This window comes from Scyliorhinus canicula, chromosome 12 (genome assembly GCF_902713615.1).
Source record: "Scyliorhinus canicula chromosome 12, sScyCan1.1, whole genome shotgun sequence".
NCBI lineage: Eukaryota > Metazoa > Chordata > Chondrichthyes > Carcharhiniformes > Scyliorhinidae > Scyliorhinus > Scyliorhinus canicula.
The window spans coordinates 118,159,490-118,183,517 of record NC_052157.1 but is presented as its reverse complement, the minus strand read 5'-3'; the positions used below and the strand labels follow the sequence as shown (position 1 = coordinate 118,183,517).

Here is a 24,028-nt window from a genome sequence, read left to right as displayed (position 1 = left end):
GACTGATAGAAATGAGGCTATGACAGGTGAGGACCTTGAGAGGATTGTTATCACTAAGGAGGGAGTGATGGGCAAGCTAATGGGGCTAAAGGTAGACAAGTCTCCTGGCCCTGATGGAATGCATCCCAGAGTGCTAAAAGAGATGGCTAGGGAAATTGCAGATGCACTAGTGATAATTTACCGAAATTCACTAGACTCTGGGGTGGTCCCGGTGGATTGGAAATTAGTAAACGTGACGCCACTGTTTAAAAAAGGAGGTAGGCAGAAAGCAGGAAATTATAGGCCAGTGAGTTTAACTTCGGTAATAGGGAAGATGCTGGAATCTATCATCAAGGAAGAAATTGCGAGGCATCTGGATAGAAATTGTCCCATTGGGCAGACGCAGCATGGCTTCGTAAAAGGCAGGTCATGCCTAACTAATTTAGTGGAATTTTTTGAGGACATTACCAGTGCAGTAGATAACGGGGAGCCGATGGATGTGGTATATCTGGATTTCCAGAAAGCCTTTGACAAGGTGCCACACAAAAGGTTGCTGCATAAGATAAAGATGCATGGCATTAAGAGTAAAGTAGTAGCATGGATAGAGGATTGGTTAATTAATAGAAAGCAAAGAGTTGGGATAAATGGGTGTTTCTCTGGTTGGCAATCAGTAGCTAGTGGTGTCCCTCAGGGATCCGTGTTGGGCCCACAATTGTTCACAATTTACATTGATGATTTGGAGTTGGGGACCAAGGGCAATGTGTCCAAGTTTGCAGATGACACTAAGATGAGTGGTAAAGCGAAAAGTGCAGAGGATACTGGAAGTCTGCAGAGGGATTTGGATAGGTTAAGTGAATGGGTTCGGGTCTGGCAGATGGAATACAATGTTGACAAATGTGAGGTTATCCATTTTGGTAGGAATAACAGCAAACGGGATTATTATTTAAACGATAAAATATTAAAGCATGCCGCTGTTCAGAGAGACTTGGGTGTGCTAGTGCATGAGTTACAGAAGGTTGGTTTACAAGTGCAACAGGTGATTAAGAAGGCAAATGGAATTTTGTCCTTCATTGCTAGAGGGATGGAGTTTAAGACTAGGAAGGTTATGTTGCAATTGTATAAGGTGTTAGTGCGGCCACACCTGGAGTATTGTGTTCAGTTTTGGTCTCCTTACTTGAGAAAGGACGTACTGGCGCTGGAGGGTGTGCAGAGGAGATTCACTAGGTTAATCCCAGAGCTGAAGGGGTTGGATTATGAGGAGAGGTTGAGTAGACTGGGACTGTACTCGTTGGAATTTAGAAGGATGAGGGGGGATCTTATTGAAACATTTAAAATTATGAAGGGAATAGATAGGATCGATGCGGGCAGGTTGTTTCCACTGGCGGGTGACAGCAGAACTAGGGGGCATAGCCTCAAAATAAGGGGAAGTAGATTTAGGACTGAGTTTAGGAGGAACTTCTTCACCCAAAGGGTTGTGAATCTATGGAATTCCTTGCCCAGTGAAGCAGTTGAGGCTCCTTCATTACATGTTTTTAAGGTAAAGATAGATAGTTTTTTGAAGAATAAAGGGATTAAGGGTTATGGTGTTCGGGCCGGAAAGTGGAGCTGAGTCCACAAAAGATCAGCCATGATCTAATTGAATGGCGGAGCAGGCTCGAGGGGCCAGATGGCCTACTCCTGCTCCTAGTTCTTATGTTCTTATGTTCTTATGTTCATGTGGCTTCTCTCAGGATTGTACGCAATCTTTTGATGAGAGACAGTTGGGTCTTTTGGGGTCTCTGTAAATGTTAAGTTGTCTGTATGGCGGGACATAGTAGAAACCTTTTCTGTGCACCACGACTCTGAATGTTTTGCTGAGCTGGAGCAGTCATGAGTATAAATTCTCCTATATGCTTCTCAATACTCAGCAAAATGTTAACTCTGGGTATGGATTGAACAGATGGGCAGCGAAGCATCTCGCCTACAGCATGAGAGGAAGTTTGATTCTTTGGCCTCTGTCATCCTTGCAGTGAGTCTCTTGCCCAAACCTGCAGGACGCTGTACTTGGCCAACAGGTGGGAGCACAAATCCAAGTGGCAGGAGGGAAATTGATCCCCGGTCATCGGATAAGTTGATGGTGGGTTAGGGACGAAGCATGGCTCAGAAGAACAGCCACTCCTGGAAACAAATAAAAATGGTTAGATTTGTACAGATTTTTAATCAGGAAGGCAATTGAGGGGTATGGGGATAAGGTGGGAAATTGGAGTTGAGGATTATATCAGATCAGTCATCATCTCATTGAATGGTGGAGCAGAATCGATGGGCTGAGTGGCCTACTTCTGCTCCTCCATCTTATGGCCTTTCCCTGTTCCTGGGTCCACTTGCTGCCATATTGGCCTGAAGTAAGTCACCACAACTTCCCATACCATGCCTGTGGTAAAAAGTAGTCGGCTGTTTTTCATACCCTTCAGCTCTGGATAAAAGAGGAGGACTTGTTGAAGTTGTTTTGCTCATTGGGAAGTGGCCTTCCGTTGTGGAAAGTAACTAAGTTTTAGGTTTTTCATTAACTGGGTGAAGTTGAAGGATAAAGATTGTACAGTCAAATTATATTGCACAGTGGTTTGTGAGATGTTTAATATTCTGAGCTCTTTTTTAAAAAGCCATTATTTCAGGCTGATTTTTTTAATAATGGAAACTGTCGAAACAAAATGTTGGATGTGAACTCCTATTGGCGCTTGCCTCTATGTGCACAGGCTCATAATTTCTCTCTCTTGCAGGTTTTGGCTATTTTCTGATCTGGTTCCTGGTCTCTATGTAGAGAAAGGTTGGGTGCATGATAGCATTGATTACAGCTTTAACCTTCCTGAAGAGTACAATGAAGACGATCAGGACTCCAAAAGTAAGACTACCGTCCTTATTAACTTTCTTGTAAAATTAGCTACCTATTCATTCAGTGGGTGTAGAAATTGAGAAAATCAATGCCAAAGGACAATGCACTCTCGCCCATGTTTCCACCATTACAACAGTGATTACAAAAAGCACTTAATGTGCTATAAAGTACTTTGAAGTGTCTGGTGCCATGAAAAACGCCTTTTTTGTAATGATAGTCAAGACGCAGTTGCCCTAAAGTGACTAAGAATATGAGTTATCCTCATGGTCTAAGTATTCTACTGTATGATTCAGACCAAAAAACTTGATGTTCATGCTAACATTAGCCTTGCAACCAGGTGAGAGGGGGATTGTAGGTGTGGGTATCGGATGAACACAGGATCATGGTTTTTCTGTCCTTCACCTTGCTGCCGTATCACTGGCTTGGTACTGCTACAGCATTTATTTCTATCCAAGTCGGCCAACATCTGTCAGGAAATAGATAAATTCTGGTCTTTTCCCCTACTTCATAATTTGTTTTCTTGGTTTCAGTGACTTCTAAATACATTTTTGAAGTTCTAAATTCTAAAGGTTGGTTTTAAAATGTTTTAATGTAAATTTGCCTGGTCCTGCAAAGTAACGAGGGATCTGTAATCAGTTGGTAGGATCCATGTGTGCTTGTGACTGCAGGATAATGGGACAGCTAGCTCTTCACAAGAAAGGTGCAAGGCATGTTTCCCTATGAATGAGGACAATAACAGTATGGCTAATAATTTTTGCTGCTTCTGTACAGTACCTCCCCAACATCATTGCTAAAGTGATGAAACCTTGAAAATCTGCTTTGCTGAGATTTCTAAATTCCGCCTCTGACGACAAAGATCGTTTATGAAATATACTTCTAAGGCATCGACGCCAATTTTTAAAAACAAAACCATTAACTTTATATATGTGTGGAAAGAACCCGTTGTTGTCTTTAAAGGCAAAGATTTGCTGCTTTTTGCAGGAACGAAACAAACCAGTTCCAGTGAATAAATTTAAAAGAACTCTATTCTAAATGATTAGGTTCTACAGGCTCTGTTAGAAGAACTTCAGTTCACTCACTGTTTGTTCACCACTACTGATGGTTAAATATTACAATGTCAGTGTCCACAGCTGGTAGATCAAGGGCTGTGTTCAAAACAATTTGAGTGTCATTGCATTGAGCGTTAGACCACTAGTTTATAGCATGGCAGAACAGATGAAAAATGGGATGTTGAACTTCCAATTTCAGCAGCACGGCTAGAGAGCGTTGCAAGCTCAGGAGTTTATTACCGCCAGGGAGAATGAGAGCTAAAAAGTGTTATCTGGGGCTTTTACACACTTCATGGCACTGGGTTTTATGACTAACATCGCCATGCTTAGGTGAACATGCAGAGGGAACGGGGCAAAATGGTGTGTGCGTCCCTGTAGGTTGTGAACACATCAGGAGGTTGAATCTTGCAATGGGGTTGATTTCTGGGAGCTAAGTTCAAAAATCAAGGACATATTAATGGAATCATAATTCTCCTCTGTCATTTACGTACTGTCAATCTAATTCCTAGTCTGACACTGATTGATAAACCTGTGCTGGGAAGCCAAGTGATGGCTGATGTGTGAAATGGAAAACGTCCTGTGGATGTAATTGAGAGAGTGGAAAGAGCTTTTTGTCTGCATCAATTTGTGTAGCTCAGATGGGAAACTCTTGCTCTCCAGTGCTGATCTCCTCACACTGAGTAGCAAAACGCAAAATAGCTTTGTGCTTTTAAAAAAATAATTAATCCACCTTCATTCACTAAATTCCCTTGTAGGAAAGAAGCTGAGATTGAAGCAGTCTATGATGGAGAGTGATTTATATCTTGTGTTTGCTTGTCTAATTCTGCATGGGTTATTGCATCAAAATGCTGATATTTTGGGACCTGGGATTTCTGGGTTAGGACTGATTCTGTTGGGTAAAAGGCTATCACTTGAAACTCAAAGAATATGTTTATCTTTTAGGTAATGATGATGACAGCATTGCTGAGAGCAGCTTAAATGACAGTGGCCACCAGGGGTCCTCCCATACTGTGGAAATTTGCATCGAAACCACTATACCTAAACAAGGACAGAATCTATGGTATTTTCAACTTTTACATCTCACTGTATTCACCCGTAACTGTTTAGATGCTCAACAATGTTGGGCTTTGTACTGTGAATAGTTTTCAAAACTGCTCAAAATCTAGTAATTTTAAATGTCCATTTAAAAAAAAACTCTGCACTGCCCTTGTGACAAGCGGGCGCGAATATGCTGGGACTCAACATTGCTAGGGCAACAGTTGGCCTGGATACTAAGTGGGATCACGAACCCGCTTCAATGGGCCACTCTTCCGTGGTCATGTGACATATGCTCACTATTTCCGCTCTCACACAAGCTGGATACCAGAGGAAATGATTCCTTAAATCAACATCTTAGGAGTGAAGCAAATGTCTGCCAAAAAAGAAACACCATGGTAATTTTGTTCCGCTAAATTTGAGCCATGTTTCCGAACTGCTTATGGAGTTTGAAGCTTGGAGTCATGCTTCAGCATTCCCATTGGAGAAAAATGCTTCTGATGAAGAAAAGCTCAAGGATAATTTTAGACCTTTTTGTCCCAGAAGTGGACCGTTTTTCTGTAAAAGAGCGAAGGATGTCCCTCAAACCATTTCAAACAAATTTAGCCCCAAGTTTGAGTTTAGGATCCCCTCATTGCTATTTGTATGGCCGAGTTTCACGACGACCTCGGAGGCCGCTCCTCTCACCTTATTCACCCCCACCCGGGGGGCTAGGAGCGGCGCTCCGTTATTCTCGGCCGCCGGGCCTTGTCGCTGGCATCAAGGCCCGGCGCGCTGAGAATGACGCGGCCGGCGCGCCTAATGACGTCAGCCGCGCATGCGCAGGTTTGCCGGCGCCAACCTGCGCATGCGCGGTTGCCGTCTTCCCCTCCGCCGCCCCGCAAGACGTGGCGGCTTGATCTTGCGGGGCGGCGGAGGGGAAAGAGTGTATCCCTTTGAGATGCCGGCCCGACGATCGGTGGGCACCGATCGCGGGCCAATCCCCTCCCGAGCATGGCCGTGGTGCTCACTCCCCTCTCCGCCCCCCACAAGCGTCAAACCAGCGTTTGCCGCCATGTTCACGACGGCAGCGACCAGGTGTGGTTGCCGCCGTCGTGAACCGGTCGCGAACGGCAGGCCACTCGGCCCATCCGGGTCGGAGAATCGCCGGTCGCCGTGAAAAACGGCGAGCGGCGATTCTTCCGAGAGGGGGGTGCCAGGGGGTCGTGTCGTGAGTCGCCTGGCCCTCCCGCGATTCTCCCACCCGGCGTGGGAGCGGAGAATCGCGCCCATTGTTTCTGAATTGAGATATACATGTACCCAGTATGCCAACACTGGCTTTTATCTTCCCAATCCTATGACTTGATCTTACCCTTCCATGGGGCCGTACTGCAAACTGCCATGATACCAGACTGCTTGAGCTATTTTTCTAAACTAACCCCTTTATTTTGCTGTAGTATTCAAATTCTGTCTATGTTTTTTTTAGCCATGTTAACGTAATCCTGGGGATTTTGAGTATTTCAGTATTTTCTGTTCAGACATTTGTTCACCATTTCTTTTTTCTTTTTTTAAAATTTAGAGTACCCAATTAATTTTTTTCCAATTAAGGGGCAATTTAGCATGGCCAATCCACCTACCCTGCACATCTTTGGGTTGTGGGGGTGAAACCCATGCCAACACGGGGAGAATGTGCAAACTCCACACAGACAGTGACCCAGAGCCGGGATCGAAACTGGGACCTCGGTGCCGTGAGGTAGCAGTGCTAACCACTGTGCCACTGTGCTGGCCTGTTCACCATTTCTAATGTGTAAAGCTTTCTTCTTCCCTGGAAATATTGTTTGGTATTGATTTTTACCCTCAGGTTTGTTTGCGACACCCAGAAAGAGCTGGATGAGCTCCTGAGCTGTCTTCATCCACAAGGTGTCCGAGAGAGTGCACTCAAAGAGCGCCTTCAGAAAAAGTAAGTCTTCAAAAGTTCCATAAAACTGGTTGATTAGAGGATAGACATGATTCCCTCTTAAAGTCATTGTGTACTTTTGCCATTTATGTACTTCAGACTGGCATTGCTGACTCGCTTGGCTGAGATTTTAAATGGTGCTAATTTTTGGTATCTTCCTTTTAATGTAATGTGCAAAGGAAAGGTAAAATCCAAACTTGAACATAATGAAATCTTTTTAATGGCGATACTCCCAGCATCACTGTTCTCCTTACAGCCTCTCTGGAATTTGAGCATCAGTGCATGTTGCGGTCCCTGACTCTAGCTATTGAATGTGTTCTATTGAAGGCACATGCTTATAATTCCAGGATGTCAAACACCTTTGAATACACCACCAATGTAGCTGTTCTCAGTTGGCAGCAGCAGTCTGTTTGACCAAGAAAAGACATTCATACCAGTGCATTCCTCCTTCCTCGATTTGCATTTTACTCTGGGACTGGATGGGAAGGGGAATACTTGTTCATTTCTGCACCCGGATTTTTTCATCTTTAGCAGCGACAGCCAATTTTACTACCCTGGCTGACATTGGGTAACTGGACACGGACTTTGAATCACATATGGGGCCTTCCTGTTCAGTATATTACACACTCTTTACCAAACTAGTATGGGGGGGTGAGGGTGCAGTTGGTTACGTACCATTAACCAGCAAGTTTAAGCTTAAACAGCTATGGTATTGCATTACTGTAACTACTGAATGCAGGGCTGTTATTAAATACATGCCTTGAGTGGATTAACGGTGTTTTGTCTATGTAAAGTATGTGCTACTATTTGTTCTCGAGATCTTGTTTCCATAATCGGCTATCTCTGGTTTTTATTGAAATGCTGAATTAAGATCAGTATTTAAAGCAAAGCTTGCCCTTGATGTAATGTTATTGAAAAATATTCCTGGGCCATGCAAGGTTACTCAATATTTCAGGTGTATGACCTTAATGACCAGAATCTTTAAAGATGCAGTGTTAGATGTAGTGCACAGTTTGTAAATTGTAATATATATATATGTTTGTATATATATATGTAATTCTCCATTGCCATTGTTTGTTGCAAGGGCCAATTAAGTTTTATTCCTTCTCTCCACCAACCTGGGCTGTGCCTTCAACCACCATCCCCCGTTTTTGATATGTGTACTGGTTTGAACATTTGAGTTCAGTAGGATTTAGTTTATAGGGCGCACAAATGATTGAACTCATTTGGGGTGGCGGTGGCATAGTGATATTGCAACTGGACTAGTAATCCAGAGATCCAGGGTAATGTTCTGGGGATCCAAATTCAAATCCTACTATGGCAAATGGTGAAATTTGAATTCAATAAAAATTTGGATTTAAATATCTAATGTTGACCATGGTACCATTGACGCAAAAACCTGGTTCACTAATGTCCTTTAGGGAAGGAAATCTGTCCCAAGGTCCAAGGTCTGGCCTTGGTCCAAGGTTCCAAGGTCCCAAGGTCCAAGGTCTGGCCTACATGTGACTACAGATCCACAGCAATGTGGTTGAGACTTAACTGCCCTCTGGAATGGCCCAGCAAGAGAGAGAGGGTGGGATTCACCGCAATCGGCGAATTGGCCGGCGCCAAGAACGGCGCGAACCACTCCGGCGTTGGGTCAACCTGAAGTTGCGGAATTCTCCGCACTTCCGGGGACTAGGCTGGCGCCGGAAGGGTTGGCGCTGTGCCAGCGGGATTGCGCGAGTTAGCGCATGCGCAGAACTGCCGCCGTGGTTTAGCGCAGACTGACCGGCATATTCTGCGCATGCGCAGAGTGGTGTTCTCTGCGCCGGCCATGGCGGAGCCCTACAGGGGCTGGCGCGGAAGGAAGGAGTGCCCCCATGGCACAGGCCCGCCCACAGATCAGTAGGCCCCGATCGCGGGCGAGGCCACCGTGCCCCCCCCCCCCCGAGGACCGCACCAGCTGGCCTACCAGCCAGGTCCCACTGTATGGGACCATGTCCAATTCATGCCAGTGGGACTGGACAGAAACAGTCGGCCCATTGGGGCCCAGAGATTTGCCAGGGGGCCGCTGTCAACGGCACCCGACCGGCATGGCGTGATCCCTGCCCCGCCCGAAAACCGGCGTCGGAGAATACGGCCCAGTGGGGGGGACGGAGAATCCTGCCCAGAGTGTTTGAATACCACTGTGCTAAAGGATTTTGGAATGGGACTTCCGGCTGCGGCGATGCAGTGCTAAGCCGCACGTTCGGTGGCTCCCGCTATTTTTGGACTTTCGGGCTCTTTTAAGGGCCCGCAACGGCGCTGTTTTAACTTTTCCCCGGGTGGGAATGCAGCCTCTGTGCTTGGCGGCCGTTGGATGGGCTGGGCTAGAAGTGGAGCGACCAGAAAATCAACTTTGCAGCAGAAGAAGGTGCGAGGCAGAAAGGACAAGATGGCGGTGGGCGGGGAACCGGCAACGTGGCAGCAGTGGGCGAGGGAGCAGCAGGAGCTGCTGCTGCGCTCCTTCCAGGAACTAAAGGCTGAGATCCTGGAGCCGTTGAGTGCATCACTGGGCAGGCTCGGGGTGACTCAGACGGCTCAGGCTGCGGAGATTCGGGAGCTGCAGCAGAAGGCTTCGGAGGACGAGGACAAACTCCTGGGCCTGGCGGTGAAGGTGGAGTCGCACGAGGTGCTTCACAAGAAATGGTTGGCAAGGATGGAGGAGATGGAGAATTGCTCCCGCCGGAAGAATCTGCGGATTTTGGGCCTCCCGGAGGGGCTGGAAGGTTCAGATTTGGGGGCCTACGTGGTCCTGATGCTGAACTCGCTGATGGATGCGGGGGTCGTTCCGGGGACCCCTGGAACTGGAGGGTGCCCATCGGGCGCTGCTGCGGAAGCCCAGGCCAAACGAGCCACCCAGGGCGGTGCTGGTCCGCTTTCAACGCCTGGTCGACCGTGAGTGTGCGCTTCGTTGGGCGAAGAGGGAGAGAAGTAGCAAGTGGGAGAATACGGAGATCAGGATCTACCAGGACTGGAGTGCGGAGGTGACGAAGAGAAGGGCTGGGTGTAACCGGGCAAAGGCAGTGCTCCACAAGAAGGGGGGTCAAGTTTGGCCTGTTGCAGCCGGCACACCTGTGGGTCACTTATAAAGACCGGCAACTTTATTTTGACTCCCTGGAGGAGGCCTGGACTTTTGTCCAGGCAGAGAAGCTGGACTTGAACTGAAGACTGGGGGCTGGGGAACGTTGTACGCAGCCAGGAGACTTTGTCCTCCTTGATATCCTTTCGCTTTTTTTGGTTCTATTGGGACGATGTTTTTTTGCTGTTCTGTTTTTTCTTTTCTGCTTTTCGGGACTGTTAGCTGTTTACTTGGGTGTTTTATCATATCATGTTGGGATTTTTATTATTTCACTGGTTGCGGGTTTGGGTGGGGTTCGCGGCCCTGTTGGGTCCTGTGCCTGTCTTCCCGCGTTTTGGGTCGGGGGGCGGGGCTTGGAATGGGGACGTGGGCTTTTCTCCCGCGCTGGAGAAGCAGGGGGCGGGGTCGGCATTTAGGGGAATGGGTGTGTGACACTGGGAGGGTAATTGGGGTGGCGGGAGCATCCGGGGTCAGCAGGAGTTGGCTGACTTACGGAAGTACAATGACTGGAGTTATGCAGCCAGGGGGGCCCTAGCTTTGGGGGGCGGGGGGGGGGGGGGGGGGGGAGAGGAGTAGGAGGAGGAAAGAGAGAGGGGGGGGGGGGATACCGGGTTGCTGCTGGAATGGCCAAGAAGGAGCTGGAGCGTGCAGAGGGGGTCGGGATAGTGGTCTGTCGCTGTGGGGAGCGGGGGGCGCGGGCACCTGGCGGATTACGGAAGGGTGATGGCTAGTTGAGGGGGGCAGGGGGACTGAATGGGCCGGTCAAACGGTCCCGCATGTTCGCGTACCTGAGGGGGCTGAAGGACGTGGCTATGCTTCAGGAGACGCACCTGAAGGTGCCGGATCAGGTTAGGTTGAGGAAGGGGTGGGTGGGCCCAAGTGTTTCATTCGGGGCTGGATGCAAAAAACTGGGGGGGGGTGGCGATCCTGGTGGGGAAGAGGGTGTCGTTTGAGGCGTCGAGTGTGGTGGCAGACAGCGGCGGAATGTACGTGGTGGTGAGCGGCAAGCTACAAGGGGAGCGGGTGGTGCTGGTCAATGTATACACCCCGAATTGGGATGATGCGGGTTTCATGCGGCGCATGTTTGGCCGGATTCCAGATTTAGTGGGGGGGGGGTTTCAACATGGTGCTGGATCCGCCACTGGATCGATCCAGTTCCAGGACGGGTAGGAGGCCTGCGGCGGCTAAGGTGCTGAGGGGGTTTATGGACCAGATGGGAGGGGTGGATCCATGGAGGTTCGCGAGGCCAAGGGCCAGGGAATTTTCATACTTCTCCCATGTGCATAAGGCCTACTCCTGGATCGTTTTTTTTCATTCTGAGTAGGGCACTGATTGCGAGGGTAGTAGACGCTGAGTACTCGGCGATAGCCATTTCGGACCATACCCCGCATTGGGTGGACCTCGAGCTGGGGGAGGAGAGGGACCGGCGACCGTTGTGGCGCTTGGAGGTGGGGCTGCTGGCGGATGAGGTGGTGAGGGGGTGGGTTCGAGGATGTATAGAGGAGTATCTAGAGGCCAACGATAATGGGGAGGTCCGAGTGGGGACGGTCTGGGAGGCGGTGGTTCGGGGGGAGTTGATCTCCATTCGGGCCCACAGGGAGAGAGGGGAGCAGAGAGAAAGGGAGAGATTGGTGGGGGAAATGGTGAGGGTGGATAGGAGGTACGCAGAGGCCCCGGAGGAGGGATTGCTGAGGGAGCGGCGCAGCCTTCGGGCTGAGTTTGACTTGTTGACCACCAGAAAGGCGGAGGCTCAATGGAGAAAGGCTCAGGGTGCGGTGCACGAGTATGGGGAGAAGGCGAGCAGGATGCTGGCACACCAGCTCCGTAAGCAGGATGTGGTCAGGGAAGTTGGTGGTGTTAAGGATCAGGGAGGAAATGTGGTGCGGAGAGGGTAGACATTAATGGTGTTTTCAGGGACTTTTATGAGAGACTATATCGGTCCGAACCTCCGGCGGAGGAGGGGGGATGGGGCGCTTTTTGGACCTGCTGAGATTTCCGAGGGTGGAGGAGGGACGGGTGGAGGGTCTGGGGGCGCCAGTTGAACTTGAGGAGCTAGTCAAAGGGATAGGGAGCATGCAGTCGGGGAAGGCGCCGGGGCCGGATGGGTTCCTGGTTGAATTTTACAAGACGTATGCAGACCTGCTGGGCCCCCTGTTGGTTAGAACCTTCAACGAGGTCTCGGGCGCTGATCTCCTTGATTCTTAAGCGAGACAAGGATCCCCTGCAGTGTGGGTCATACAGGCCGATCTCACTCTTAAATGTGGACGCCAAGTTGTTGGCAAAGATCTTAGCCATGAGGATAGAGGACTGTGTGCCGCAGGTTATCCACGAGGATCAAACGGGGTTTGTGATGGGGAGGCAGCTGAACACTAATATATGGAGGCTCTTGAACGTTATAATGATGCCGGCGGTAGAAGGGGAGGCGGAGATAGTGGTGGCGCTAGGTGCGGAGAAGGCCTTTTGATAGGGTCGAGTGGGGGTACTTGTGGGAGGTGCTGGAAAGGTTCGGGTTTGGGAAGGGGTTTGTCAGTTGGGTGAGGCTGTTGTATGAGGCCCCGATGGCGAGTGTGGCCACGAATAAGAGGAGGTCGGAGTATTTTCGATTATATCGAGGGACGAGGCAGGGGTGTCCCCTGTCCCCCCTACTTCTTGCGCAGACAATTGAACCCCTGGCTATGGCACTGAGGGAGTCGGGGGATTGGAGGGGGCTGGTCCGGGGTGGGGAGGAGCACCGAGTGTCTCTCTACGCGGACAACCTTTTGTTGTATGTGGCAGACCCGGTGGGGGGGGGGGGGGGGGGGGGGGGGGGGGGGAAATGCCGGTGGTTATGGGGATTCTCCGGGAATTTGGGGATTTCTCAGGGTATAAGCTTAACTTTGGGAAGAGCGAGCTGTTTGTGGTACACCCGGGTGACCAGGAGGGGGGGATTGGGAGGCTCCCACTGAAAAGGGCGGAGAGGGGCTTTAGGTACTTGGGGGTTCAGGTGGCCAGGAGCTGGGGGGCCTTGCATAAGCTTAACCTCAAGGCTGGTGGAGCAAATGGAGGAGGAGTTTAAGGGGTGGGACATGCTGCCGCTGTCTCTGGCGGCTAGGGTGCAGTCAGTCAAGATGACGGTGCTCCTGAGGTTTCTGTTCCTGTTCCAGTGCCTCCCCATCTTATCCCGAAGGCCTTTTTTAGGCGGGTTAACAGGAGCATTATGGGGTTTGTGTGGGCACACGGGACTCCAAGGGTGAGACGGGTGTTCTTGGATGGGGGGGGGGGGGGGGGGGTGCTGGCATTGCCCAACCTCTGTGGGTATTATTGGGCTGCCAACGCAGCGATGGTGCGTAAGTGGGTAATGGACGGGGAGGGGGCAGCATGGAAGAGGATGGAGATGGCATCCTGTGTGGGCTCGAGCCTGGAAACGCTGGTAACGGTGCTGCCGCCGCTCCCTCCAACGAGGTATACCACGAGCCCGGTGGTGGCAGCTACCCTCAAGATTTGGGGGCAATGGAGGCGGCACAGGGGGGAGGTGGGGGCCACGATACGGGGGAACCACCGGTTTGTTCCGGAGAGATTGCGGGTTCCTGAGTTGGCACAGGGCAGGTGTCAGGAGGCTGGGGGACCTGTTCATAGACAGGAAGTTCACGAGCCTGGGTGAGCTGGAAGGGAAGTTTGGGCTCCCCCGGGGAACACCTTTAGGTACATGCAAGTAAGGGCGTTTGTCAGGCGGCAGGTGGCGGGGTTCCCTCTGCTGCCACCGCGTGGGGTTCAGGACAGGGTGCTCTCGGGGTGTGGGTTGGGTTGGAGAGGGGAGGATCTCGGAAGCACACCAGGTGATGCAGGAGGTAGACGAGGCCTCGGTGGAGGAGCTGAAAGGTAAATGGGCGGAGGAGCTGGGTGAGGAGATTGAGATGGGGATGTGGGTGTATGCTCTGGATAGGGTGAACTCCTCCTCTTCTTGTGCGAGGCTTAGCCTCATACAGTTTAAGGTGCTGCATAGGGCTCATATGACCGGGACAAGGATGAACCGGTTTTTTGGGAGAGAGGACAGGTGTATTAGGTGCTCTGGGGGCCCAGCAAACCATGTCCACGTGTTCTGGGCATACCCAGCGCTGGGGGAATTTTGGAAGGGTGTAGCAAGGGCGGTATCGAAGGTGGTAGGGTCCAGGGTCAATCCAGGCTGAGGACTCGCAATATTTGGGGTTGCAGCGGAGCCGGGAGTGCAGGAGGCAAAAGAGGCCGGTGTTATGGCCTTTAGTCCCTAGTAGCCCGGCGGAGGATTCTTCTTCAGTGGTAGGATGTGAGGCCCCCAAGCGTGGAGGCCAACGATATGGCGGGGTTTATTAAATTGGAGAGGGTGAAATTTGCCCTAAGGGGGTCAGTGCTGGGGTTTTTCAGGAGATGGCAACCATTCCTAGATCTCCTGGCAGAACGGTAAAATCAAAAGGTCAGCAGCAGCAGCAGCAACCTGGGGGGGGGGGGGGGGGGGGGGCGTGTGTCTCTTTGTTTTTGTTTTGGGTTGAATCTTTGCCAACGACAGGCGTTTATTTATTGTTTCTCTTTTGTATATACGGGGGGGGGGGGGGGGGGGGGGGTTCGTTCTTTTTGTTCTTAGAATTTTCTGTTACTGTTTTCTTTTTTGTGAAAATGTGAAAATTTGAATAAAAATTAGTTTTAAAAGAAAGGATTTTGGAATGATATCATTAATTGATGTCCAAAGTAAAAGGAGTTCTGAGAACGCTCCAATCCTCCTCTAATTTGCGGCATTGACTACAATCCATTACTCTAGAAAATATGCTAATGTTTCATATTTAAAATATAATGTCAATTGTTCAACTGTATGCTGATTTTTGAGTTTAGAATGTGAAGCCTTGTCATCTTGAAATATATTGATCCTCCTTTCTGTTGCTCTCTGCATTGGTACGGCTTATTGACTGGATCACTTAGAATTTTGAAAGTAGCAAATTCTATTTATAGGTTTCAAGATATCCTTCATTCACTCCACCTGGCACGGAAACCGAACCTTGGCCTCAAGACATGTGATGGCCATCAGGAGCTCCTCAACTACTTGCGAACTGACCTGATTGAAGTAGCAACGCGACTGCAAAAGGGAGGACTGGGATACATGGACAAATGTGATGAGTTTGAAGAGAGAGTAAGTAACCATACAGACATGCTGCTGTCCTTCGTAATGAGGTGCTTGTATGGCTATCAACTATATTATGTAGGAGATGTTAGCACAATCGGTCAGGGTCTGTGAACTGTAGTTCCACGCAAATCAGAGCTGATAAAATCAGAGTTGCCGTTTCCAGTTAAATGTCAGAATGATGGTTTGGCTTAAGTCAGTTATTTTTTTGTGCGAAGCAGTTGTTCCAAACCACTGTTCAGACAAATTTAGATTTGCACTTTTCCTGAGAACATAAGGTTGCGGCTCACTCAGAGTTGGTTGGTTCTGGTAGTTGATGTCTTCCGTCGGTCATTGTTTGATTGGTTGGGGAGGGCTGAGAAGAGCTTCTGGCTGTCACCGTGAAGAAGTGAACTGAATTGTGCTCCAATGCCCATACATTTTATATCCCATTCTGGCTGGGGCTTCTTGCGCCTAAACGTTGCGTGTCCCTTGTCTTTTTTTTATTTTAAAAACTGCAGCCATTGAAATTCTGGCAGGCTTTTCCCAATGATCGGTGCAAATGGTTTGGATGGACCTCAGGAGGCTTTGATCGCTTTCCCGTCAAGATGGTTTTGCAAGATATAACCTGTTAAATTTCACAGACAACTTTGAGTCCATAATGTGTATTGTCCATAGATGTTGCTATGGGCAGCGTTGGTTTTGAGCCAGGACTAGCAGAGCCCGTTTCTGCATAGCTAGCAGGCTAGTCTTGCCCAAGACTCATTGTCCTTTGTCAGCTTAAGCAGCTGCCAGATGGATTTGATAAGGCTGTGTATCTCTTCGTCTGTCGATGTCTTGTTTCCAGCCATTTTAAATCTGCGTGTTTTGAAACACAGAATTTTAGATTTGTCCTTATTTCAGCCAGTTTTGTCCATATTCCACATTTTGTATTAATGTCCATAAAAAGGTGGATATACCTCCTCCAATAGTACAACGCCCCAAACCTCCTTCAACAGCACTTTCCAAACCTGTGACCTCTACCATCTAGAAGGAGATGGGCAGCAGACCAGGAAACAGCACCCACAACTTCCCCTCCAAGCTGCACCACCCTGACTTGGAGCTATGCCGCCGTTCTTTCACTGTCGCAACACTGTGGGTGTACATGGACTGCAGTAGTTCAAGAAACTGGTTGGTTTCCACCGTCTCAAGGGTAATTGGGGATAGGCAATATAAATGCTGGCTTAGCTATGGACACCCACGTCTCATGAAATGTATATTTTTAAAAGCCTTCATGGGGTAAGTGGATGATGTGAAGGTTACATTAAAAGAAGAAAGGGAAATTATGGACAGTAAGAGATAGAGTAAACTTACTAAAAGTTGGTCAGTCACCTATTCCAGATGGGATGCAATCTTGGTTACTGAAATGAGCAAAGACAGAAATAGAAGAGGCATTGAGCACAATCTTTCAATCCTTATTGCATGCAGGAATAGTGACAAAGTACTAGAGCGTGGACCCATTGGCCTCATATTAGTAGTGGGGAGGTTATTGGACATCATTAAACTTTCATTTGGAAAGCTATGGGTTAAGGATGAGATGGACAGAGCAAGGCAAATTTAGTTCAATGCAGAGAAGTGTAAAGGGGTGCACTTTGAAGGACTAATATACTATAAACGACACAATTTTGAGAGGTGTCCATGAATAAAGACCTTGGTGTCTATTTACATAAATCCTTAAAAGACAGCTGATCAAATTGGTAGCTTAAAAAATATCAAATTGATTACTTGTATTCTATTCTATTTAGGTCCGCAGCTGAAAGTAATAATAATCTTTATTATGGTCACAAGTAGGCTTACATTAACTGCAATGAAGTTACTGTGAAAATCCCTGTGATCATTGCAGAGCTTTATAAATCAATGGTTAGTCCTCACCAGAAGTATTGTAGGCAGTTTCAGAACTCTCATTACATGAAAGACGTAAAGGTGGGAAAAAGAGTATGCAGGAAGTTTGCTATGATACCGAGGATGAGGATCAAGAGAGTTTGGAAAGGTTAGGACTGCTCACCTTCCAACAGAGAAGATGAAGAGGTAATCTAATAAGAGTTTTTCAGTAAGAGAAAAAAGTTATTCCCTCCAGTCAGTAATTACAAGTCATAAATTTAAAATCATGGATAAAATCTAACGGGGTGACGAGAATTTTTTCCGGCAAGTTGTTGGGGTCTGGAACACTTTACTTATAAAGGTGATGGGATCTGTTTCCTTAAGTCATTTTGAAGGGGAGTTGGATAGATACATGAGGATGAAGAACTGGCATGATGGTGAAGGAAAAAATGCTAGGATGTAGGACTAAGCATGACTGCTCTTTTAGAGAATTATCACAGGGACGATGGACCAAATAGCCTCCAACATGTTGTAAGCTTCGGTGACGCATCCTGGCATGGTACAGTTGGTTGGGGTAGAATCAAGCTTGGATCAAATATCCCCATATAGGGTTAGTCTCAACACTGTGCAGAGGTTCAACTGAAGGTGGCTGGCAAAGTTAGTGCAGTGTTTTTAAAATTTTGTTGGCTGGGACCCATTTTTACCAGGCGGCCGATCTTTGCGGCCTGCGCCGGGCGGCCGACCTTTGCAACCCACCATATTCGCTTACCTTTAATGTGACGGGGGAGCCTGCTTGGTCCCCACGATCTCATTGCTCCGTTGAAAAAAGTCGAGAGGTTTGTCATCAAACGCGTCATACCTTTGACATTTTGAGTGTTTTAAACTTTCACTTGCCAGTACTTCCCTGCATATATCACACATGAATTTTCACCAGCCCCATCAGGACGAGGCGGTCTGCCCCACTGGGCTCCGGACCTGCACACTGCCGAGGGGGCATGCATGCGTGGAACTGCCAGCATTCTGAAAGCCGGTCACAGCCGGCATTTTTAAAAGCCAAAGGCGGCAGTTGGGCACTACTTCCCGCAATCTGGAAAGCCGCGATGCATGGCCCCGTGACCCTCCCGACACCCACCTGGGGGTCCCGACTCTGGGTTTGAAAATGACTGAGTTAGTGCATTTTAAATTCTGCAATTAAGTTATGTCTTCAAGAGTGGAAGGAACGGGAGGTGGGTGCCAAGAAAATCATATTACCAGTGGTTCAGCAAATTTAACCTGGAAGGAAGAAAGATGTACTGATAACTTTCATGTTCTCATTGTCCCAATGCAAATCACTGCCACTAAACTACTCCTGAGACCGGGTCAATGGTTTTCCCGGGAACTGAGCACCAGTGATTAGTTCTAATTCATCTGTTTCTAATCGTGTTAGTTAAGATTGAAGGTAGAGTACTTACTTTGCTGCTCTTCCTTCCTACACTGGTGCCATAGTGTCTTAGTTGAACTATACAGGGGAGACCTGGGCATTTTTTGTTTATTCCTTTGTTCACAGGACATGTGCATTGCTGGCTAGTCCAGTCTGTATTGCCAGTGCCTAATTGCCCTTGAGAAGGTGGTGGTGAGTCATCTTGAACTGCTGCAATCCATGTGGTGTCGGGGAAGGGAGATGGAACGTTGACCTTTATTTCAAAGGGACTGGAGTCGAAAATAGTCCTGCTTAAACCATACAAGGCACTATTTAGACCACATTTGGAATATTGTGAACAGTTTTGGTCCCCTTACCCAAAGAAAGATTTGCTGTCATTGGAGGAAGTCCAGAGAAGGTTCACTGACTTGATCCTGGGTATGAAGGGATTTTCCTATGAGAAGAGGTTGGGTAAGTTGAGCCTCCACTCATTGGAGTTTAGAATCTCAGAAGGCTTGACAGAGTCGTTTCTGAGACGTTGTTTCCCCTTCCGAGAGTGTCTAGGACCAACGGGTATAATCTCAAGAGTAATGGTTCCCATTTAAGATGGAGTTGAAGAGGAATTTCTTGACTGAGATGAGTGGCTCTGTCGAATTCCTCACCACAGAGAGCTGTAGACGCTGGGCCATTAAGTATGCTGAAGATTGAGATAGACAGATTTTTAATCACTAAGGGAATCACGGGTTATGGGGATACGGTGGGGAAATCGAGTTGAGGATTATCATATCAGATCAGTCATGATCTCATTGAATAGCGGAGCAGATTCAATGGGGCGAATGGCCTACTTCTGCTCCTATGTCTTATAGTTTTATTTGGCCTATTGTTGGAAGAATCATTACTAGCTAATCTGCTTTTACTTTCTGCCAGGTACGCTCATTGGAGAGTCTGAAGGATTTGGGGGAGTGTGTGATCACACTGCAGGAGTGTATAATAAAGAAATTTCTGCAAGGTTTTATGGCCCCCAAGCAAAAGAAGAAGAAGGCAGGAGAGGAAACAAAAGTAGAAGAAATAGATGAGGAAAAGAAAATGGCTGAAGAAGCCAAGGTAAGTTTTTGAATTTCACCTTAATGGCTCATGGTTTAAATAAGATACAGCTGGACTGAATATTCTATGTAGCTTCCAGTCGGAGTGGAAATGTGTTTTGCCTGCAGCCCTGGAATCTGCATACAGCAACCCCCACCCTCCCTTCCTTCACTCCATCACTGGACCTTGTCTTTTGTTGTCCAGGTCCTATACTCTGGACTTCCCTCCCTAAACTTCCCTTTTGATGATGCTTTTTTTCCCTTGTCGCTTCTTGGCCTAAGTTTTATGTTCACCAGGCCTAATGTCTCCTTTGGCTCAGTGTTAGCTTTCATCTGATTACAATCCTGTCAATCACCATGGGACATTTTACTGCATTGACGGCGCTGAAAAAATGCAAGTGGCTCAGTGGTTAGCACTGCTCCCTCGCAGCGCCAGGGACCCGGGTTCGATTCCAGTCATGATTGACTGTCTTTAAGGGCAGCACGGTGGCGCAGTGGGTAGCACTGCAGCCTCACAGCGCTGAGGTCCCAGGTTCGATCCCGGCTCTGGGTCACTGTCCGTGTGGAGTTTACACATTCTCCCCGTGTCTGCGTGGGTTTCGCCCCCACAACCCAAAGATGTGCAGGGTAGGTGGATTGGCCACTCTAAATTGCCCCTTAATTGGAAAAATGAATTGGGTATTCTAAAAAATTAAAAAAAAAAAAAAAGAATGATTGACTGTCTTTGTGGAGTTTGCACATTCTCCCTGTGTCTGTGTGGGTTGCCTCCGGGTTTTCCGGTTTCCTCCCACAGTCTAAAGATGTACAGGGTGGGTGCATTGGACATGATCACTGTGTGGAGTTACAGGGTTAGGGCAGGGAGGGGAGTGGGCCAAGATGGGATGCTCTTTCGGAGGGTCGGTGTCGACTCGATGGGCCAAATGGCGGCTTTCTGCAGTGCAGGCATTTTTTTCAAATGCAAGTTTACTTTTAATGTAGCCCACCTCGCAACCAAAATGTGGAAGTAGTTCATTGGTGTGTCCATCAATCTTTTGATTAACTGTGCCGATACATTGAAGGAAAAATTACATTTAAACCAATATTGAACAATGGGACGCCTGTCTTCATCTAACGTTCCCACTACCAATGATTCATTGTAGTTTCAAACTTTTTTTTCCAGTTTTGGGGGAAAATATATTTAGCATTTCTGAAAATTTGATATTCTCCATTAAAATGTACTGAAATCAGTGTGAGTGTTGCATTGCGCACTGTTAAGTTAATCTATGTGAGATGGAGTGATGGGTGCAAAACTATCTTATTTGTTTTGCTTTCAGTGTTACTATGTGACTGAATACAGCTGCATTGCATTGTGGAAGGGACCAACAGGGGGTAGTATAAGTTAGTGTAACTCAATAGGATAGTCATTTATTTGATGTGATTCTGGAGAGGGATAACATTTGAGAACAGGCAGTAATTGATTACTCACTTTTATGAAGTAGGTTATTATGCTACTAGATTTTAGTTAAGACATGAGACTGGTTCTATTGCTGAATAAACACATTGATTTAATCTAGCCCTGTGAGGTGAGTATTGATTGTTATTATCCCAACTTGACTAGCCAGTGGCAGGAAGAACTGATTGTAAACTGAATCAAACTATCAGGGGAAACTCTCATGTACTTTGCAGAGTAGCAGATGGCCAGGAGTGATTCAATGTTATTTCAACTGCTGGTTCCTAAAATGTTTTTGTTTCATTTTTTCTTCTCAGCATAAATTTGGGAGTCAATTTTTCAATTAGCTTTTCAATTCAAATAAAACTCCCCAGATTTGAACAACTGTTCCAATGACTTGCATATTTTAATGAGACACATTGGCGTACCAAATTTAACCCTACCAATGTGTCGCTGAGCTTGCAGATCAGAAGGTATGGTGTTCAATTTGCCTGTCCATGGTCTGTTAACTGCCCTCTGTTGGTATCGCAAGATGGATGATTGGCGTTGTTACACCTGAACTAGGGAGGAGACCATCATTTGCGAGTACACGCCTGCAATTGTTGGCCTATGCTAGGAAGTGCTCAGCTAGTAAGAGAATGGTTGGGATTTGTGACTCTGGGGTAGAAGAGCTCACTGTCCAGGCTTACGGTTGAGTATTAGCCACTCGTGCTTTGTGGAATTGATTGTAGAAATGAGAGAACCTGTTTTGGAGGAATCGGTGATGCTAGTTTCAAAATATTTTTATTTGATCAGGTTAATGGTAAAGAAAATACCGAGAAAGGAAACTTTCAGTATAAAGTATTCCATTTATACAGCTCTTGCACCTGGTTCTTGAGGTGTTCATATTTCTCCCTAACTATGAGGATTTAACATTTGTGGTCAAAAAGATTGGCCCATCTTTTGGGTATTTCATTCTCTTCCCAGGTAGAAAACATTTGATAAGATGAGGCCTGATATAAATCTTTACTGCTTTATTTCATAGTGATTTGCACACAAAGTAAAAGCCGCTGAATTTCCTTTCAGAGAAACCTGTCTTTGTGCAGCGATACTAAATGACGAGTAGACTATCCTTTTCCATGTCAATGGATTGTCTTCATTTAAACAAGATAACTTCTATCTATTCTTTCTGCTTCTTCCTGTGCTTGGTCAAAGCTTGCCCTTCTGTTTGAAGATTTAACTGGCTTTGTAACAGTTACTGGATCTCCCCTGACTGCCTGTGGCTCTGTTTTATTTATTGCTTGCATTCGCATCCAGAAAGGACCAGAGACTTCTGGTTCTAAACTTTCTTTTTGTCTAATTACCTCTCAACTAACTTGCCACAGGTTGCTTCTGCCCTGGAGCTATGGAAATGTGCTATCCAAGAGGCTCAGACCTTCTCTCGTATGCACGTGTTGCTGGGAATGTTGGATGCCTGCATCAAATGGGATATGTCGACTGAAAATGCCCGGTGTAAAGTGTGCCGTAAGAAGGGTAAGTAATGCAGCTACTGGACAGTCCTCCATTCATTGATTTATTGGTGACCAGCCAGTAGAAAATAGATGTCCTTCAGTGGACATTTCCACAAATCTCGTTTAATAAGAAAGCTGGTCTTTTTTCTGAAGAAACTTAATGATGTGGTTTAAGACTACTAATGATCTTGAGGAAGATTTACAGCTCGGAACATTTCCTGTGTTTGTCAGATACTGACAGACCTGCTTTCTGTTCTCAGCACTTGGGCAAAATCTCAAAAGTGCTATGTTTTGAACATTAACTTATTCATGGAACACCAACAACACCTCACAAACACAATACTGCGCAATTTCTTCTGCTTTTGTGTTCGTATCAAATAAAAGTGAACTTTAAAAATGTTGGGAAGTTGAATAAAAATACCTTTTTTGTCTTGCCTGACCCTCCTGGTAATGAAATGGTGCTGCTTTGAGATTTTTACACCGTATCAATTTTATTGTCGCATTTTGATCCTTGTAGGGGATTCCCTCCCTGCTAGCTTGCTCCTTTGAAGTCGGTGTTGTAAGCAGTGGGCGGGGGGGGGGGGGCACCATTTCAAACAAAGCTGAGTTACTTAGCCACCCCACCCCATGCAGATAGGTGTGAAGGAAATGTCAGGTATTTCATTCTATGATGGAAAGGGTAATACTTGAATAAAAGCTACTCCATCTAGCCATTTCTTCTACTTTGCATTTTAAATTGGTCTCACAGTTATTTTAACGAGATCAAGGCTGTAGCGTTTGAGGTTGGGCTGAAATTGCTATTGTATTAGGTTGCTGATGATGCAACAAAAAACAGTCTGCATTTTTACTGAAGAACTTTGCTGATTACTTTCATTCTCAAACTGGACGGCACTACTGCATTTGCAGCCCAAATTTTATATTCCACTGATTCTCATCGTTCCGCCACACCATTCACATCTATCTGGATAGCCTTGTTAATGTGACGCTCTGAAATTAGTTGGAACTGAGAAAAAAATAATTTTGTTCCCAATTAATTTTTTTTGTTGCAAATGTGGGATGTTCAGGTTTCGATTTCACCCAGCCACGGTCAACAACTTGTGCCTTTTCTTTTCAGGTTGTGATGTGCACCTACATTTAATGGCAACATTATTTAGAAATGTACTGGGAAGCCAAAAAGGATTTACTTCTTTTGCATTTTATTACTATATATCCTGAAAACATATTGTATTTAATCTTATTTCAAAAAACCTGAATGAACACCAAGACCATTATAAATTTGCCACAAGCTGACTTTGTGTTTTCTTGCTCATCAGGTGAAGATGACAAGCTGATCCTGTGTGATGAATGTAATAAGACTTTCCACTTGTTCTGTTTGCGACCAGCTCTCTATGTGATACCAGATGGAGAGTGGCTATGTCCAGCCTGTCAGCCAGCCACCGCCAGGCGTGGCACACGTGATAGGTAATCATACAACCAGTTTACCATTGCAGTGTCTGGTGTCTTCTGATCCACTATATTCCTTTACACCACAGTGATGCTGCAGCTGAAATGGATTCGAACTGATCTAATTGTCAAAATTTAAAAAAATAATTCTGGTCTATGCTTTGCTATGGAGTACAGAGTCGGAATAGACCACCAACTTGCTGGGTTCTTTTGGATTGAGTTCCAGTATGATCAACTTGTAGGGCAG

General features: G+C 47.0%; 1 protein-coding gene across 5 annotated transcripts in view; it reads left to right on the top strand.

Moving 5' to 3' along the window:
* The window catches only part of baz1b (bromodomain adjacent to zinc finger domain, 1B), a 112,544-nt gene that overhangs the window by 64,592 nt on the left and 23,924 nt on the right, over positions 1-24,028 (top strand). For all 5 annotated transcript variants that reach the window (XM_038813855.1, XM_038813854.1, XM_038813853.1 and 2 more), the window contains 7 exons: positions 2,736-2,857; positions 4,840-4,957; positions 6,773-6,871; positions 14,931-15,108; positions 19,265-19,441; positions 22,213-22,360; positions 23,652-23,799. In XM_038813855.1, the coding sequence (XP_038669783.1) occupies positions 2,736-2,857; positions 4,840-4,957; positions 6,773-6,871; positions 14,931-15,108; positions 19,265-19,441; positions 22,213-22,360; positions 23,652-23,799 (990 nt within the window). The remainder of the gene's footprint in view (positions 1-2,735; positions 2,858-4,839; positions 4,958-6,772; positions 6,872-14,930; positions 15,109-19,264; positions 19,442-22,212; positions 22,361-23,651; positions 23,800-24,028) is intronic.